Genomic DNA, 20101 nt, shown 5'->3' with positions numbered 1-20101 from the left:
GCTTTAGTGGATGTTTCCAGAGCAGTTTGTTACCGTTTCAAAGGTCAAAGAGATAATGATTAAGTGGTGCATCACTTAGAGGTAGATTTTGACCTGTCACAAGTTGAAGAGTACCGAAGATCTGAGATCATTTACATCCTTCAGGAAGAAAAAAATAGCATAGCCTTCTAGGGCAAAGAAGAAAGAAATGAAAAGTTGCAAGACGTTCTCCAGGTCAAAGTCCATCTGCCTGGCTTGTTTTCCCCAAACTCCCAGACTCATTAGGTTGGAGAGGCCTCCTTCCTACCTGACAACTGAAGAGGTTGGTGAGGAAGATGTCCTTACTTTTCCTCTGGAGTTTGGTTATTTTCTTGACGTTTGCTGAATCATATGGTGAAGCTGGAGGACCCGAGCTGCAGAGACATAAAAGAAATACTGAGCTCCAACAGTAAGTAGACACATGGAGTCTCTCTGCTGATGACACAGGGGAGGGCCTCATCAGTTTCCATAATAGCCAGAGAAGCAAAGATATAATTTTTCTTGAGGAAAACAAACAGGGAAAAACCATCGGACTAATGTACGGAATTGCCTTCGTTACAAACTCTCATTGATCCTTTTGCAAGCAAGGCAAGTCTACCCTTACTAGGAGATAGCTCCAGGAAATTTGCAAAGAGAGAAAGGACAGGTGAGCAGGGAGAATTTGGCTGATTGACCACAAAGCAAAGGTGCATGCAGTCTGTAGTTATTTGGTGAGAAACTCTGCTCTTTAGACTTCAAAACTGGATGTGGTGGTTACTGATGCATTCTCTGGTTTGCATTACATAGGCCTCGAATGGCTGCAGAGAGGGGCAATTTAGTGTTTTTTACTGGATTGGCTCAAAACATTGAATTTAGAACTGGATCCCAGGGGAAGATTAAATTAAACGACGAAGATGTTGGTGAATGTTTACGTCAGGTAATGTATTGAAAATAGTGAAGTAGTGTTGGATCGTCCTATGCGGTTACTAGATTAAATGGGCCTTTGTTTCTCTCTACTTTGAATCTTGAGACAGGGAACATACCAAAGCTGAGAGGATTCCTTATAAAGAAAAGGCCCAGGGGTTAATGATGGGTAGAAAGAATAATGCCAGCAGGAAGTGGCTCCTTGTGTAGGCTTTCATACCACAGTCCAGGGAAGGTGCAGAGGGTCATGCTATGACCTCTTTATGAGGGCGCAAGGATGGAGGGGGACCACAGACGGGTGTGGATGTGACCAGTAGAATTTTGCCATGGAACAGCATCGACCAGTTCTCCTCCTGCTTTATTGAGTGTTTTTAGTGTTCATCAGTTACTGGAGTCATACTGTGGTGACACTGATGTTTGCACGCTGGTGTATCAGTCATAATGTTAGACAATAGCATTTAGAGCTTATTATGGGCTGTCCACCATGCTCGGCCCTTTGTGGGCAATGTCTCATCCAACCCTCGCAGCTGCCCTATGAGGTTGGCTTTATTACTACCCCATTTGTAAAGAAAGGGCAGGAACCCTGCAGTAGTTCAGTAACTTGCCCAGGACATACATTAAATGTCTGAGCCAAGCTTCAAAACCCAAACAGTCTGATTCCAAGCCAGGCCTCTTAACAAACATTCTTCACTGTTATTATGGGGAAAAATGCAAATGGAAAATTCCTTGCTCTGTGGTTACTGAAAGGGTAAATGGAATCATGCCATTTGCTTATGTTAGTCCGATGTTTATGATACATGGCATTGTTTTGGTTTTTATAATCATGGACGAGGTCTCAGGGCTTAAAATAGAATACTAGACAAATTTAAAAATTGTATTCTTTGAGTATATGCATGAATTTTTCACTAGCATTCTCTTCCTTCTTTTCTTCCTCCTTCTTTTTCTGCTTTTTTTCTTAAAATTAGATCCAGAAAAACAAATTTGACATTATGAATTTAAAAAGAGGTATAATTGGTCTGCCTCAAAATGTTTCTAGTCAAATCCATCAGCTTGAGTCCAAGGTAAGTCTGACATCCCAATCCTTAGAGCACCTGGGTCCTCCTTAATTCAACTTTGCAGGGATTTTTTTGTTTTTTGTTTTGTTTTTTGCTTTTTAGGGCTGCACCCTCAGCATGTGGAGGTTCCCAGGCTAGGGGTCGAATTGGAGGTACAGCTGACAGCCTGTACCACAGCCACAGCAGGATCTGAGCCACGTCTGTGATCTACACCACAGCTCACGGCAATGCCAGATCCTTAGCCCACTGATCAAGGCCAGGGATCAAACCCATAAGCTCATACTTCCTAGTCAGATTCGCTTCCGCTGTGCCATGATGGGAACTCCTTTAACTCAACTTTGTAAGTAGTCACTTTGCAGAAGACATACCAGATTTGTGTCTTCTTTATAAATGTAGTCTTGTAATTATGGACTTTTGAGTGAAATGCCTCAACTCTGATAGAGGAGGGAGAGGTGGTGACAGGCAGGGGTTGGAAGTGCTGCGACAAGGGCTTATGACATAAGTAGGCCTTGCTTATATTCTTTTTTTTCTTTAAGAGCCACACACACAGCATATGGAAGCTCCCAGGCTAGAGGTCAAATCGGAGCTACAGCTGCCCAGCTACTGGCCACAGCCACAGCAACGCCAGATCCACGCCACATCTGTGACCTGCACCACAGCTCACAGCAATGCTGGGTCCTTAACCCACTGAGTGAGGCCATGGATCGAACCCGTGTCTTCATGGATACTAGTCAGGTTTGTTTACCTCTGCACCACCACAGGAACTCCAGCCTCGCACATTTTCTGACAGTGTGTGCCTTCTTATTGGGGAGGAGGATGATTCACTGTCACTTAGGAAAATTCCCAGGCTCACTAAGCACAGAGAATCACTGTATCATCAACTTATTATGTGGTTGGACTTAAAAAAAAAAAAGAGTTCTCACTGTGGCTCAGTGGGTTAAGGACCTGCCATTGTCTCTATGCAGATGCAGGTTCCATCCCTGGCCTCACTCAATGGGTTAAGGATCTGGCGTTGCCACTAGCTGTAGCATAGGTTGCAATAGCTCAGATCTGGCGTTGCTATGGCCGTGACTGTGGCATAGGCCTCAGCTGCAATTCCAATTCCACACCTAGCCTGGGAAGTAGTTGTGGCCATAAAAGGAAAAAAGCAATTAATTAGTTAACTAATTTAACAAAAATCCGTGAAATGGAAGAGAGTGGGAAGAAAGAGGAGCTTGGAGGGGAGAGAAAAGAAGAGAGAAAAGGCAACAAAAAAAGGGACAAACCAGTTCAATGAGTCCCCAGGAGAGGGTTTAGGAGAATTTGTCATGGGATAACTGTCTATGTGAAATGCCTTTGAACCAGCTAACAGATGTTTTCTCCTCCCCGCTGCTAGCTAGTGGATCTTGAGAGAAGATTTCAAAGCTTACAGCTGGTAAGTCCCACAACTGCTTGCTATCCAAGCTCTTTCCCTGAAAATACACTAGAATCATTGAGGAAATGGGTATTCTTCTCTTGGGATGGGTCTTATCTTAGGATTGGTCCCACAATTGAATTCTCATCACAATTCATGCTGGCCAGGACACAGATGAGGAAACTGAGTCTGAGAGAATGAAGTGACCAGCCCAGGGTCCCTGGCATGTCATGTCCCCTGACTCTCAGTTCACCTGTCCATGTGCTCTTCCTCCTCTGCTGTCACTCTTTAACCATGTCGTGTTAGGCTTAAGTGTGCTACCCCTGGTCAGCTGGTGACCACCAAACTTGCTAATTCTGGCATCCAGGTCTAAGTGTAGAAAAGCCACAGATTTTCTCTAACATTAAACTTGGAAGTCTAGGGTGTATCTCTCTCTCTCTCTCTTTTTTTTTTTTTTTCCTTGCTCCTGCAGCATGTGAAAGCAAACCCAAGTCATAGCAGTGACTGGAACCACTGCAGTGACAATGCCAGATCCTTAGCCTGCTGCACCACAAGCAAACTCCTAGGGTATCTTTCAGAATATTCCAAGTCTTAAAAGTACATTTTCTGGCAATTAAATTTGAACAAATTTCTTAAAACAAACCTTCCATAACTCTACTACATGCTTGTTACCTAGCCCTTGTAATTTTAGACTTCTTAACCTCTTTTGGAGGGAGCTGGTATTTTTAAGACTTTCGTGGGAGTCATAACTTTCCACAAAGAGAAATGCAGAGAATGCCCCCATATTTAAAATTTTGAAAAAGTTAGAGAATTCCAGGTGAAGAAGCCCTGCTCTACTATCCTTGATCTGACCCTGATTATGTTTCAAATGTTGTCTGCTACTTTGGTGGTTTAATTTTGGTGAACTTTGATAGTAAATTACCCTTTCAGCCTTTCTCTTTTAGGAAGTAGTTGAATAAAGGAAAATAAGCAAGACCCAGCACTAGAGTCTCCAGTCTCCTTGAGTGCTTCTTTATTCCTATCAAAGGTCAGAATAGGAGGCCATCGTTCGATTAGCTCAGACTGGCCTCCCTCTGCCCATCCCCCCAGGAAGAGGTTTTAATGGTTTCTGGGTGTAAGTGCCTTTGTGCTGTTCATGGAGCAAGTGCTTTCTGAGCATGGCAGTCCCAGGAGTTCCCTATTGTCCTCCTCCTGACTGCTTACTGACTCCGCTTCCTGCTGGGCCCCCCAGGACTTTGAGTTTTTAATGCCCAGACCATCTTGTTTTGTTCTCTGGGAAAACCCCTAATCAGTTTGTGGTTAATTTTCTTAATCGCATCCTTTGATGAACAGGGCAAATTGTGGTACTGGCAGAAAGCTAGACAGAGTATTGGAAGAAAATCAAGTCCAGAAAGAGACCCCAGCCCCCCACCCCACGGGTGTGATCACCAGACTCATTCAAAGTTGACGAGAAAGTGGGCTTTGCAGTATAAGGTGCTGAGTCAGTTTACCATCCTTTGTTCTAGGTTTCATCTGCAAATAACAGGAACAGAGTTGATTTTCTCTGGGTTGCCAAATATTGGAAAAAAAAAAAAAAGGAATGGATAATTTGCCCTTGTTTTAACTTTTTTTGTCTTTTTTTTTTTGGGGGGGGGGCTGTGCTTGCAGCATATGGAGGTTCCCAGGCTAGGGATCTAATCGGAGCTGCAGCTGCCAGCCTATGCCAGAGCCACAGCAATGCCAGATCTGAACCGCATCGGTGACCTACACCACAGCTCATGGCAACGCCGGATCCTTAACCCACTGAGTGAGGCCACGGATCAAACCCACAACCTCATGGTTCCTAGTTGGATTCGTTTCCCCTGTGCCACGATGTGAATTCCACTTTGTTTTAATTTTTAAAGCAGAGAATGACTAAGATTAGGTGAGATGAATAGGATAGCTTTCCTTGCACAATCACTTGTTCTCTCTAAAGTCTTCTCTGCCCCCAAAGGCATCACAAAATGTACAAGAATAGAGCTGGTAGCTGACACATACAAGCCTCCCCGGTTATATAGACAAAAGCAGGTCTGTCTGTGATGCTGGTCTGAGAGCAGTCATGTAGGGGTGTCTCTAAGCCGCGTTTCCAGCAAAGGGTCTTGGAGTGAAACAAGAGGGGATTAGAAGAACTTTAACTATTGATTTAAAGTCTGGAGGGAGACCCTCCCTGGACTGGGAGAAAAACAAGTTTTTATATACACACCCGTGCTGAAACATGGAAGGTACGTACGATTGTTTTGCCAACCACCCTGTCTGCCTTTCAGACTGTTGACGGGAAAGTTTGCAGCAGCAATCCCTGCCAGAACGGTGCAACTTGCCTCAACCTCCACGATTCCTTTTTTTGCATTTGCCCCTCACAGTGGAAGGTGAGTCACTTGGTCTTTGGTTTAAAATGATGGCGAGTCAGCATTGGTGGTTTCCTTGGAATCATTCGGTCAGATTTAATTCTCCATCCAAAGTTTCTAGGACTCTGTGGTCTCCTGAAGCAGAATTATGCCTTGGGTCCCAAAATCCCAACAGTGGTGAGTGTGGTTATATGACCCACTAATGCTCAGCCAGCTTGAGAAAGGCAACTTGATGGATAAGTACACCACGCATGATAATTTAAAGGGGTCAACACTGAAAGGACTAAACAAATCTTGACACAGCCTGTGAATTTTCCCACCCTTTTGTATGACTGCTGAGAGTGTTTCTGACACATACATTAAAAAAAAAAAAAAAAAATGAAGTGACTATTTCCAGGCATAGCTCCATAGTGAAATGAGAATCTGTCTGCAAAGATTCTTCTGTGTGGCTGGTGTGATCTGACCAAGGACCCTTTGGCTCAGTTAGATCACATCTGAATTCCAGAGGATGAGTGGAGATCAGTTTTAATTTCATCGTATTTGGCTTCACTGAGGACTTCTTTACTGTTCGAGTGTAAATCCTTAAACATATCATGTGAATTCTGGCCCCAGATTCCTTTGTGACCCATGGCACCTGACTTTGTTCTTTACATGAATGCAGGGTCCTCTGTGTTCAGATGATGTTAACGAATGTGAGATTTACTCGGGAACACCCTTGGGCTGCCAGAATGGAGCCACGTGTATAAATACACCAGGGAGTTACAGGTAACTTTCTTCTTTCTTTCTTTCTTTCTTTTTTTTTAGCCAGTAAGCATTTATTTTTCATACTTATGTCTCTGCCCTGGTGGCTGTGCTTCTATTAGGTTTGATCTATGTGTCTCATTCTTAGGCTGGGCTGAAGGTGCCCCAGCTGCCTGGAGTGTCTTTCTCATGGCCAAGGTCAAAGGCCCCCAAAGAATTGAGCAGCAACATATAAAGTGTCTTAAAGCTTCAGCTCAAAACCAACTGTCAGTTTTTCCTGTTTTTTTGGGAAAAAAAAAATTAGGATGTGTTTTTGAAAGACTAAAATATCCCATGGTTAAGAACATCCAAGATGGGAGTTCCCATTATAACTCAGCGGAGATAAATCTGACTAACATTCATAAGGACGCAAGTTTGATCCCTGGCCTTTCTCAGTGGTTTAAGGATCCAGTGTTGGTGTGAGCTGTGGTGTAGGTCACAGATGTGGCTTAGATCAGCGTTGCTGGGGCTGTGGTGTAGGCTGCAGCTACAGCTCCGATTGGACCCCCTAGCCTGGGAACCTCCACATGCCGCAGGTATGCTGCCCCCACTCCCCCAGAAAAAAACACCCAAGACTTACTGTTAATTTGTGTTACCAGCAAAATTCAGTGCTCCACAGGGGAAGTTATGAGGTACTTATTTAACATACATATAGCTATTTACCTAGATGAGAAAAGCTCCTGTGACTTCAGCTCTCACCCCATGAAGAAATCCTTTCTCTTGAGTCCCTGAGGAAGGGGAAGAAGGCCACCATGGCTGGAGGCTAGAGGATGAGGATGGCACAGTACAAGAGGAGGCTGAAGAGTTAGTGGGAGTCAGGCCTCTGAGGGGCAAGCCCTGGAAGAGCCTTATGTTGGGGGGGGGTACCCCACATACCAAGAGGCTGCTGCTGTACTCACTCCATCAATTAGAGAGTGGACAGACCCAGCAGGGCTCTCTCCATTCAAGCACCCTGTGTAGTGTTGACCATAACGCAATCAGAAATTGCCCTGAGATTTTCTGCACATGATTAACCAACTCTCATTGTCTTTCTTCAATTAGCCATCACAGCCTCACCACAATCGTCAGGCCCCTCTCATCTCCCTTCCTTCTGCTTGACTCTCAGATAGCTATCGTGTTCTTTCACTCAGCTCAGCCATCACTCTCTGCAGAAAAACTTCTCTTTCTTTACGAAGCCAACTGAAGCACCCCCAAGGCCTCCGTGTACCCATCAAACTCTAGAAATATTGGTCATGAAAGCTATACCAGCTGGCGTACTATAGCTTGTTAAATAGTCAGGTCCAAAAATGTACGGCAAATCAGTGTCAAACTAACTTTTGTATAATTCCTGAAAATCGCTTTAAAAAAAGTCTCTAGGCATTACCTTTCCCCTTATTTTGATGGTTCTCCTGTATTTGCTGGTTATTAAAAGCTGAAGGCATCAGTTCATGAGGAGAGGCTCTGGGTGTAATCTCCCTGGGGTCCAGAGCAGTTTTTTGCTCTCTTACCAGCATCCTTGCTGCTTTCTTCTTCAATCCCCTTATAATAATCTGTTCTGTCCTTGAGAGCGAACATGAGTGCAGTGATTTTGGTTTTTTGCCTTGATGTCTGTGAACACACAGTTTCCTCAAAAAGCAGCTGCAGTCATTCTCTTTTTTCACTGAGTTGCTCCTTTTGTTCTTTTGATCTGATCCTAAAACCGTTTGCTCATTCAAAGTTACAGACATAACTCATTCAAACTCCTGGTGAAGACATCCATGAGTTTAATCATATATCCGTGAGTTGAATCACGTGCAACCCCCCAGTTAACCACCTAGATGAAAGTGAAGCATCGTGCTATGAAGAGCCTTCTGCTTTCCGGATTTTCTTTCTCATTTAAAGGAGACCCTGGACCTTGGCTTTTATACACATTCAAGCTTGGGCTAGATCCAGAACTTGTGTGTCATCTTTCATTCCCTTGAAAGCCTTATCTCCTGATTTCTGTTTATGGACATTTATCAATAAAAATTGCCGCCTGGAGATATCGGTGGCAGGTGACTGCTAGCCTAATAGTTCCCACCTTCCTGGTATCCATCCAGGAATGTCCCAGAGATTAGATCTCATTCTTGGTCTTCCTTTGTCATCTCTGTCTTCTGGAATCTTGCAAGCCATCAGAATAACAAAGACATGCAGTAGGTAGGAGACAGACCCACACACCCAGCCAAAATGGTTTTTTCCCCCCCAGGACAAAATGGAATTGTTAGCCCCGAAAAATGGAAAAGAAAAGAAAAATTGTAACACAAGTATTTACTGCATGTCAGAAGTTAGATTTATTTGTCCAGATACAAACGAGAGAGAGAGAGGGAGAGGAAGATAGTTTTGAGAGCTGCCTCAGTGGCAGATTCAACTTTTTAAGGGCAGCAATGAATTATTCTGTTCACTTTCCTATCAAAGAAACCCCAGGGACTCATGGTGCTGACTCTGGAAATGGTTTTGCTTTCTAGGTGTCTAGTTCCTGCCCTTCATAGGTTTGCTGGAGGACAGAGCAAGCATAGCATTTCAATCACGTTTCTTCTCCTTGATGTGAGGACAGTTTGTGGAGCCTCGTGAATTCCAGTTGATTAGCTGTGACCTAAATGCTCTCAGGCAGGCATGTGCTGAAGACGTTTTGAAGGAATAAAGGAAAATAGAAAAATGTAGGGGAGCATATGATTTAATGCTCGGCTTTGTGGAATCTACATGGCCTGAAATAGAGAAAACTTAGCTACACTCTCAAGGTCTCTTGATTACATGACATTAAACTCTTGTTCATCAGTCGCTGCCCTGAGACTAGAAACTTCCTCAGGAAACTTCTGTGGGCATTTGCTGGAGAAAAACCTGAGCCCTTAGTGAATAGCCCGAGTGGGCAGAAGTGTGGTTGCTTGAGGTGGGAGGGGTTTGATTTTGCAGCCTGAACTCTTGGAGCCCATGGACTTGAGGGAGACAAAGGAGTTTTATTTAAAGGGATGAATCCTTTTTAATTACAAGGACCTATGAAAATCAAAGCAGTATGCAAATACTCATTAACTGGAAGCTTTATTTCATAGAAATATATATATATATATATATATATATATATATATATATATATTTTGTCTTTTTGCCTTTTCTTGGTCCGCTTCTGCGGCATATGGAGGTTCCCAGGCTAGGGGTCCAATCATAGTTGTAGCCACCAGTTTACACCGGAACCACAGCAACGCAGGATCCGAGCCGCGTCTGCGACCCATACCACAGCTCACGGCAACGCCAGATCCTTAACCCAGTGAGCAAGGATTGAACCCAAAACCTCATGGTTCCTAGTCGGATTCGTTAACCACTGCACCACGACAGGAACTGTGAGAAATATTTCTGATAAAAATTCTTTTTTTTTTTTTATAATAATGAAAGTAGATCAAGGAAAACCATTATCTGTTTCCTCTGACTCCTGTGGCTGGTGGTCTTGTCCCTAAGAGCCCAGACAGCTACCACATACTGTTCTGCACTTTTCAGAATGTTTTTGCCTCTTTATCCTGAAGAATTGATTCTTTTCTTGTTGTTGTTGTTTCTTTTTAGGGCTGCACCCACGGCTTACGGAGGTTCCTAGACTAGGGGTCGAATCGAAGTTACAGCTACCAGCCTACACCACAGCTAGACCAACGCAAAATCTGAGCCCCATCTGTGACCTATACCATAGCTCATGGCAACGCTGGATCCTTAACCCATGGAGCCAGGCCAAGGATCAAACCCGGAACCTCCTAGTTCCTAGTCAGATTCGTTTCCGCTGCACCACAGTGGGAAATCCAGAACTGATTCTTGCTGCCTGCTGACTATGGGTTTAAGATAGCCCATGGGATGTTGTTGATGTTGTTCTGTAGGACAGACTTAATTTCCTTTTTGTTGAAGCATAGCTGACTTACAATATTATGTTAAAGTGTACAACATAGGGATTCAGTATTTTTGCAGATTACATTCCATTATAGATAATTACAAGGTAATGGCTAAAATTCCATGTGCCATATGGTATATCCATGTTTGCCATGCATGGGTGGGGCTTGTTATAAACTTCAGGCTCAGATCTAGAAAGCCTAATAGGAAGAAAACCAAGAAAGTCTAGGTTGTTGTTGGTTTTTACTCCGGGAACACAGTGGTGATTATCCTATTTTATTTTGCTTTTTTCTATTCTTCCAAACCAGATCATCCTCATTATTTAAGTTGGGCCTGTTTGAAGATCTATAATACAAAAGATATTCTGTTTATCTACAATGCATTTTATAATCATTTCTATGAAATGTATTTTGTTCAATCGAATAAGCTAATAAGTGAATTGGTTACATCATTTGTATTTGTTAGCCTACCAGACAAGAATTGTGCCTGGTGTACCCCTGGCTTTTAATAAATACTCGTTGGTTAAAATGCCCTGCTAAAAAAATAAAATAAAAAAACAGGCCCAACTTAAATAATGAGGATGATCTGGTTTGATCTCAGATGGTGGTTAGATATTAAACATATTACCTCTTTTAGTTAGTCAGTTATATTCACATTGAACCATGGACTCTAACACAAGTTAAACTCTGACCATGAAAGTATATGTGACCTCTTCTCAATTGCCAAATGCAGGTACTGTGTGTTTGACGACTGAAAAGCCCAGTTTTGTTTTGCTGGCACCAAATCAGCAATAAAAGATCGTTAAAGAAGGAACCTCTGTGGGGCGGTTTATGATTCACTACTCTTTCTTGAAGGGGTATGGATCTGGACACCTTGCGAATACATTTTGCAAGCAAACATTGTTATGTTCAAAAGACAGGTGAAAATGGAAAGTGGTCAGCTAACTCTCCCTTTCAGAACAGGGAACCGTGAATGGAAAAGCAGTGGTAACAAGGAGCAACACTCATCGAGGTTTGCAGGGAGGGTTCTTTTTTTGTTTTGCTTTTTCGGGCCACACCCTCAGCGTATGGAGGTTCCCAGGCTAGGGGTCACATCGGAGCTGTGGCTGCTGGCCTACACCACAGCCACAGCAACAAGGGATCTGAGCCTCATGTGCAATCGACACCACAGCTCAGGGCAATGCTGGATCCTTAACCCACTGAGTGAGGCCAAGGAATAAACTTGCATCCTCATGGATACGAGTCAGATTCTTTCCTGCTGAGCCACAACAGGAGCTCCCTCAGCTAGGTTTTAATTCATCTTTTGCTGTCGCTAATTCTGTAGCTGGGGCAGTCTGAGCCTTGCCAGTAAAGGGAGATTATCGTTGAGCCTCATGGTAAGGAAGTTGCTAGTGTACTGGCTTCCTCCCTCCCTATAGCTTTCTTCTTCTCACCTTATCTGAACTTAAATGAAAGAAGTATACTTTGTAGCTGTTGAGGGAAGCATGTAGGATGAAAGTTTACTCATCTCCAAATGACATTAGCAGGGACAAAGGAAAGAGAGAGGATTTAACTGCAGGTCCTTGACTCAGAATCTCCTCTCAAATTTTAAATCTTTTCCAATAGTAAAGCACTTAGTGATAAGATAAGCACAATTTCCTGAGCACTTCCTACAGGAAATGCCTTTAGACCCCAAGGTCAAAATGGTGCTCATAGATTGGCACAATTATTTCACAAGAAAAGGAGGCAGAAGGGAGCTATTCCATTGTCTGAGGTGAAGGTTAAGAAGTGGGGTCAAGATGTAAAGCTTAGTCTTGATCAACGGATCTGAAATTAGTCATAGTTGGGTTAAAGATTTAAAAAAATAATTTTTGGAGTTCCTGTCATGGCTCAGCAGTAGCCAACCCAGCTAGTATCCATGAGGACTCGGGTTCAATCCCTGGCCTTGCTCAGCGGGTTGGGGATCTGGCATCGCCATGAGCTGTGGTGTAGGTCGCAGACGCGGCTTGGATCTCGCATTGTGGTGGCTGTGGTGTAAGCTGGCAGCTGTAGCTCCGATTCAACCCCTAGCCTGCAAACCTCCATGCCACAGGTGCAGCCCTAAAAAAGCAAATGGAATGGAATGGAATGGAATGGAATGGAATGGAATGGAATGGAATGGAATAGAATAGAATAGAATAGAATAGAATAGAATAGAATAGAATAGAATAGAATAGAATAGAATAGAAACAAAACGAAACTGGGGGGTTGCGTGGAGGTGCTGGTAAAATAAATTTTCGTAAGGAAGCCACCTGGATCTAATCCTCAAATGTGTCTAAGAAACGGTCTCAAGTTCTGTCATCTCCAAGTCTAATTAAATTCTCTGCGGACTATTCTGTGTGAGGATGGGAGAGTGAGGATGAAAGGAGAGAGAACATGTGATGGGGAGTGTGAAAGGAGAGAGATGAGAAGATGCATAGCTCTGGGTTGGCTAAGAATAACTGAATTTCTTTTTAAATTTAATCATGCATTGCTTTTAATCTTTGACCTTATTTTAATGAGAAAGGCAACCTTGAAAGGCTCAGAAATGTAACTTATTAATGGAACAACTTTTGCACAGTTATATATTGATGTTGCAAATTGCATGGGGGCAAACTTACACCCAAAAAAAGTATTTATGTATCTGAAATTCCAGTTTTAACCTGGGCATCTTCTATCTTTAATCTTTATTTGCTAGGTTTGGCCAAGCCCACATGTGATGCCTGGGTAGTACTCACACAATTTTTTTTTTTTTTCCAATAGCCGCACTCATGGCATATGGAAATTTTTCAGCCAGGGATTGAATCTGAGCTGCAGCTGTGACCTATGCAGTGGCTATGGCAATGCCAGATCCTTTAACCCACAGCACTGACTGAGCCAGGGATCAAACCTGCAGCTCTGTAGCAACCCAAGCCTCTGGATTCAACTTCTTAACCCACTGGCCACAGAGGGAACTCTGTACTCAGCATACTCTTGCTCTTTGCCTCTGACCACATTCATTGGTCTCTTCTTCCCTAGCACTCAAAGGTGCTGCCCCCGCAGCTGTTTCTGGGGCCCTCTGTGAGCACACCGAGTTCTGTGTCCTGACTGTGTCTCCTGATGCCTTTCCAACAGCCAAATGCTCCTTTCCCGTGCTAATCACACATTTGCTTTCTTTTGGGGTTGGGGGGAGCTCTCTTGTGGTATGTGGAAGTTCCTGGGTCAGGAATCAAACCTGTGCCATGCAGTGACCCCAGCTGCTACAATGACAATACTGGATCCCTAACCTGCTGCCCCACCAGAGAACTCTTATGCATTTGTGTTTTCCCTTTGTGCCTTAGCGTGTACTGTTAAAAGAGCTTCTTTATCTGGTAGAGTGGCCACTTTTCCAGAATACTCAGAAACTAGTTCACAGTCCACAGTTCATGACCACACAGGTCCTCTCTGTTCCTTGCCTCTGACCCTCAGCCCCCATGGCCAGTTTCTTCTCTGAGGGCCAGTGCGGATCAAGTCAGGCAAACAGTGCCCTCTGGCCTGGCTCCCGCTCTGTCGGGTGTGCTATGCCCTGTGCGAATAAATGCAGGCTGTGTGCCTCCTCTGCCTCTTCCCGATCCTCACACATGTCCACATGCCCTTGGGAGCTGCGGTGCTGACGTCAACCCAACTCAGCACTTTTAAGTTACAACAGCTTAAAACAACCTCATTTATTTGATGATTACGGAACCCAAATCTTATAACACCCACCACTAGCTTCGGTATGATACACTACTTATACCTTGTGATAAAATATGACCATGAAAGACATGTTACTATGTTAACCACATGTCTTATGGGTAGAAGAAGTGTTGCCTTGTACTGTATCCCCAGCATAGACTCTGAGATGTGGCTGTACCATTGCCCGTAGGATTATACAAGCCTGGAGAATATTCGGGAACTTAGCCGTTCAGTCAAGGTCACCTGTGCTTACTGGTGGCTCCAGCTGGATGGACCATGAATGAACCTGTCACTCTCTCCCTTCACTGTCCTGATGAACTCCATCCCCCTTAGTTTATAGATGTCTGACTTTTGAAAGTGTTTGATAACCCGATAGCAGAAGAATTTATAGTGGTAGTTGTGCCCTTTCACCCCGAACTTGAGAAGATAACACATTTGCTCAATTGGCTGCTTGAAGAAGAGCTGGGCGATTTTCTTCCAAGACGCCAGCCAGCAAATCTGGTTTGCGGGTTTACAATTCCATGTGAATATCACTGAGCTATCATCAGAATTCTTACTCTTTTTTTTTTTTTTTTTTTTAATGATGGTAAGAAACAGGCCCTGACTTAGTGCTCTTGTGTAACCGACAGTTGTCTCTGCTCGCCTGAGACCCACGGCCCCCAGTGCGCCTCCAAATATGATGACTGCGAAGGGGGCTCGGAGATGCGTTGCGTGCACGGCATCTGCGAGGACCTGACCCGAGTGCAGGCTGGAGAGGTGGGTCCCTTCTGGAGGGAGGGCTCCTTGGAGGGAGACATGGTTATTAGTGTCTCAGTCTGCACAGGTGTGTGCCAGCAGGACCCTCGGGGGCTGCAGAGGGGAGGTCCCGTCCTGCCCTTAAGCTGGGCTCGGGTGAGGAAGGCCAGGGGCTTGTCCATACAGAAGCAGAACAACGGGACCCAGAGGTTGCTTTCATTATATAAATTCCTAACATTTTTCTTCTTCGTCCATGAATCTCTCTTTGAGACCTGACCTTTCTCTTGGCCTTGTGTCACGATGTGGAAACACAAAGACCTGTCCTTGTTTGCAACATGCAGTCTGAAGGAGTCTGGGTTGTTTCTGGCTCCTCAGCCCCCATGAAGGTTGTAGACTTTGGGAATCTGCTTCCCTGAGTGTCCCCTGTGCCCCGGGTCCTGAGGACCTTGACTCCTGGCCCTCAAGATTGCCTTGTCCTGGCGCGCTTGCCCTTGCATGAGACCTTCAGGTCTTTATTTTTAGTTCTATTTTTTTCTACCCATGGGATGGAAAATGTTTCCCTTCCAACCTTTTTTGGGAGGAGTGGTGTGGGTGGGACCTTCAAAAAGGAAACAAACAGGATTGATTTTCCAAGGTCTGTGCCTACATGGGTGTTTTTCCCTCTAAAAGCCCAGCAGGCTGGATTGATTGACTTTAATTATACTGACTGACAGCTCTCGATGGTTGTGGCTCTCTCCCAGGCGTCTCTGAGGGCAAATTACAGGTTTCCCTTACTCTGAAAGAAAGCTGTTTCTCTTTTTGCATGGTCTGGTCTAAATGCTTAATCACATGGGAAGAAAAAGAGAAGCCACTCAATTGGCCTCATGGAAATGAACATTAGAGGATAAATAAGTTGGGGGCTCAGTGAGATTTCCAAAGCTTTTTTTTTTTTTTTGCTTTTTTTGCTTTTTAGGGCCGCACCCACAGCAAATGGAAGTGCAGGCTAGGGGTCGAATAGGAGCTGTCGCTGCCTGCCTCCATCACAGCCACAGCAACATGGGATCTGAGCCGTGTCTGTGACCTACACCACAGCTCATGGCAATGCCGGATCCTCAACCTACTGAGTGAGGCCAGGGATCGAACCCACATCCTCATGAGCCACCACAGGAACTCTTCCCAAGGATTTTCTTGCTCGTTTTCCCCATGGCCTTTATTCACACCCTTGTCATCCCCACAGCCCAGGTTCCGCTGCATCTGCCACGCTGGGTGGACGTCCCCATCGAACAGCACAGCCTGCACGCTGGACAGAGACGAGTGCAGCTCCTGGCCTGCACCTTGTTCAGCGCTTGTGCCGTGTTTCAACACCCTGGGCTCCTTCTACTGCGGGGCCTGTCCGACAGGTACGTGGGCACATCCATGCCCAGCCAGAGATGCCATGCTGGGCTCTGCTGGCCAGCCAGGCCAGACGCCAGGACCAGTTTCCTTCCCCTGCTAAGGGATTGGGAGACTGTGTGCAGGAGGCATTCCAGTCCAAGTTCATGTCCCTTTTGACTAAATCCCACTCCAGACCGTCTTCCTGCTGTAACATTTCAACAAAAGAACCCACTTGTGCTAGGGTTGAACAGCAGGGCCAGGGTTGGCCACTGAGTTTGTGAGGTCAGACATTTGATTGCCGTGGCCATGAGCTGATTAGATTTGAGATCAAAAAGCACATGCCCTAGTCCCATCCTAGCCATGGGGTTGTGACCTTGGGCAAACTGTTGATCTCTGAGTGTCTTCACCAGATCCAGTAGTCCCCACCTGGGTATGTCACTAGGAGACCCTGGGGCCTTGCTGTGAACAGGGCTGTCCAGCGCGATCACAGACCCACAGGAACCGAACCTCCAGCAGGGGACACATAGCGAGGTGCCGGGATCAGGGACTCAGGGTCCGACTGTCTGGGTCTGAGTCAGCGCTTCCTTTCTTATGATGAGATCATCACCCTCCCTGCGAGACACCCTTCCTGAGCCAAGCACTGAGCTGGGGGCCCAGGTAAGCAACTGACCTGCCCCCAGAGAGTTTCTGAGGCCCACCTGTACTCGTGGGGCATTCTTAGAATGTGGAGCAGAAAAAGAAGGTAACAACAGCAGCTGTTCTTTACGAAAATGTCCTTAAGGCCTTGTGCTCAGCAATTTCTCATTCATGCAGCTGCAACAGAAACAAGATATGGTAGGAATTAGTATTATTCCCATTTGTTTGTTTGGCTTTTTAGGGCTGCACCTGCAGCATAGGGAGGGTCCCAGGCTAGGGGTCAAATCAGAGCTGCAGCTGCCAGCCTACACCACAGCCATAGCAACTTGGGATGATATGAGCCATGTCTGCAACCTACACCATAGCTCACAGCCACGCCAGATCCCAGACCCACTGAGCAAGGCCAGGGATCAAACCTGCATCCTCATAGACACTAGTAGGATGCGTTTCTGCTGAGCCACGCTGGGAGCTCCCTTATTCTGATTTTAAAATACACGAGCTTGAGTCTTAGAGAAAATCCATAACCTGCCCAAGATCCAAGAGCTTCTCAGCAGCCAGAATTCAAACCCAGATCTGCATGACCCTGTGTTAGGGCTGAGCTACTGAATACTCTGTTGTTCTTTCTCGCTGGGGACCCTCACATACCTGTTGTTTCATTTAGTGCTGTCTGGTTTAGCGACTTTCTTCATGTTACACATGTCGATTTTATACAACCTGAAAGAAGGTGGAAAAAAAAAAAAACCCCACACGATCTTTTCTCTCTCAGTTCTCAGGGGCAAGTGAAATTTGAAAATAATCACATTCTTGAATTTAATTTGTCAGTGACAAGCTTTTAAAAGTAGAAGTCAGAACAGTAAATTTATTTAAAGTCAAACCTGAGCAAGTATGTCCATATATTTTTTCCTTCTATTGTTGAAGAGGAAACAGAGAAACAAAACCTTTTTGTTTTCCTCTGAATCACTCATGTTTTTTCCTGAATATCAAAGCAATAGATACTGCTTTAAAAATATAAAGAAACTATACAAATATGAAAAACACAGAAAAAAATATGTAGTCTTATCACTTAGATCTGCCATTAACATTTGAGCATATTTCCTTTCAGTTTTTTTCTGTGTACTCAGTTCTTCACCTGCAAATATGATAATTGTCTTCAGTAGATTTTTCGAAGGCCTCTCTTCTTAGATTAAATAAATATTTTAAAGGAGTTAAAATGTTTCTTAAAATTCTTATAATTTTTTAACAGTCTGAATTATAAAAGTAAAAATAAACCTCTCACAACTATTGAATAATACCATTTCTAAAGTAAAATGATAATTTCTTTCTTTCTCAAGCTCATTCTCCTGACGAGGCCACTGGTTAGCAACTGGTTCTCTCTCCTCCTCTACTTTTTCCTTTACTCCCACAAACACACAAACCTATAGGAAGGGTTTAAAAAAATTCTTTGCCCAAATTGAGATCATGGCTCTGCATATAATTCTAAAATTTGTTGTTTTGTTTTGTTTTGTCTTTTTGTCTTTTTAGGGCTGCACCCTTGGAATATGGAGGTTCCCAGGCTAGGGGTCAAGTCAGAGCTACAGCCGCCAGCCTACGCCACAGCCACAGCAACGCCAGATCTGAGCCGCATCTGCAACCTACACCACGGCTCATGGCAACACCGGATCCTTAACCCACTGAGCAAGGCCAGGGATGGAACTGGCAACCGCATGGTTCCTAGTCCAATTCGTTTCTGCTGCACCATGACAGGAACTCCAAAATTTGGTATTTTTAATGAAAATATATATGGGGGAGTATTTAAGTATTTATTTACTTATGTATTTAAGTAAAATATATATGGTCTCCCTCAGTGGATTAAGGGTCTGGTGTAGCCATGAGTTGTGTTGTAGGTCACAGACGAGGTTCGGATCAGGCTTTGCTGTGGCTGTGGCATAGGCTGGCAGCTATAGCTCCCATTCAACCCCTAGCCTGGAAACTTCCATATGCTGCAGGTGCAGCCATAAAAAAAGAAAAAAAAAATCTTTCAGTGCATGTGCACATATTATTTAAAATAGCTTGTAGCATCCAGTGGTATCGTTGGGTAGTAATATATTCGGCTACGCCCCTGTGGACCATTGAGAGTCCCCCCATGAAACGATGCTGCAGTAGACACCTGCTTACCTACATCTTTATGTGCTTTACGTGCTCACGGTTTTATCATTGTAGAATGAGGGTTTTTTTTTTTTGGTCTTTTTTTCTTTTTAGGGCCATACCCACAGCATATGGAGGTTCCCAGGCTAGGGGTTGAATGGGAACTGTAGCTGCCTGTCTACACCACAGCCACAGTAACACCAGATCCAAACTGCATCTGCAACCTACACCACAGCTCACAGCAATGCTGGATCTTTAACCCACTGAGCGAGGCCAGGAATTGAGCCTGCATCCTCATGGATGCTAGTCGGGTTCGCTAACCGCTAAGCCATGATGGGAACTCCTCATTATAAAATAAGTTTTAATAGGTGGACTTGTTTGTCCAAAGATTATGTACTTTAAACATTTTAATGAACACTGCTAGATTGCTTTCCTAATAGGTTTGGTTAATTTAACTTCTAACAGCGTATAAGACTACCCCATAAGCCCATCTCTTTGCTGGAATTGGCTTAAAAGTATTTAAAACAATTTTTTCCCCCATATATCTCATTTTGATCTGTGGTTCCCTATGCAGTTAAGCAGATTGTAAATGTTTTTGACTATTTTCATTTCTTCTTTGTTCACTTGTCTATAGAACTTTTTTTAAAAGTATAATTGGTTTATACTGTTCCTTCAATTTCTGTTGTAGCACTAACTTTTTAAATCTTCTGTTTTTTTAGGCTGGCAAGGAAATGGATACATTTGTGAAGATATCAATGAATGTGAGATAAATAATGGCGGTTGTTCTGTGGCTCCACCTGTTGAGTGTGTCAACACACCTGGATCTTACTACTGTCCTTCCTGTCCACCAGGTGCCACACCAAATATCCTGATACCAAAACAGAAAAAAGAAAAAAAAGGCCATACATTGGAAAACAGGATCTTGGGTTCTATTTAAAATAAGACTGGAGTTCCCACGGTGGTGCAGTGGGTTAAGAATCCAGCTACAAGGGTTCCCGTCGTGGCACAGCGGAAACGAATGTGACTAGGAACCATGAGGTTTCGGGTTCGATCCCTGGCCTCGCTCAGCGAGTTAAGGATCCAGCGTTGCTGTGAGCTGTGGTGTAGGTCACAGACACAACTCAGATCTGGCGTTGCTGTGGTGTCGGCCAGCAGCAACAGCTCCGTTTAGACCCCTAGCCTGGGAATCTC

The 20101-nt window shown here is 44.3% G+C and overlaps 1 protein-coding gene across 1 annotated transcript in view; it reads left to right on the top strand.

Moving 5' to 3' along the window:
* Positions 1-262: 262 nt before the first annotated feature.
* LOC100521743 (cubilin-like) overlaps positions 263-20101 on the top strand; it is a 314323-nt gene continuing 294484 nt past the window's right edge. Inside the window, exons 1-9 of the mRNA XM_021064811.2 lie at positions 263-427; positions 805-934; positions 1887-1982; positions 3352-3390; positions 5652-5753; positions 6394-6497; positions 14692-14818; positions 16014-16176; positions 19630-19761. Of these exons, the coding sequence (XP_020920470.2) occupies positions 315-427; positions 805-934; positions 1887-1982; positions 3352-3390; positions 5652-5753; positions 6394-6497; positions 14692-14818; positions 16014-16176; positions 19630-19761 (1006 nt within the window). The 5' untranslated portion in view covers positions 263-314. The remainder of the gene's footprint in view (positions 428-804; positions 935-1886; positions 1983-3351; positions 3391-5651; positions 5754-6393; positions 6498-14691; positions 14819-16013; positions 16177-19629; positions 19762-20101) is intronic.

Source organism: Sus scrofa, chromosome 10 (genome assembly GCF_054392235.1).
Source record: "Sus scrofa isolate SSC_HxYL_T2T_F1_AM1 chromosome 10, Sscrofa_HxYL_maternal_Yorkshire_Landrace_v2.0, whole genome shotgun sequence".
Taxonomy (NCBI): domain Eukaryota; kingdom Metazoa; phylum Chordata; class Mammalia; order Artiodactyla; family Suidae; genus Sus; species Sus scrofa.
This window is presented reverse-complemented; position numbering and strand designations above follow the sequence as displayed.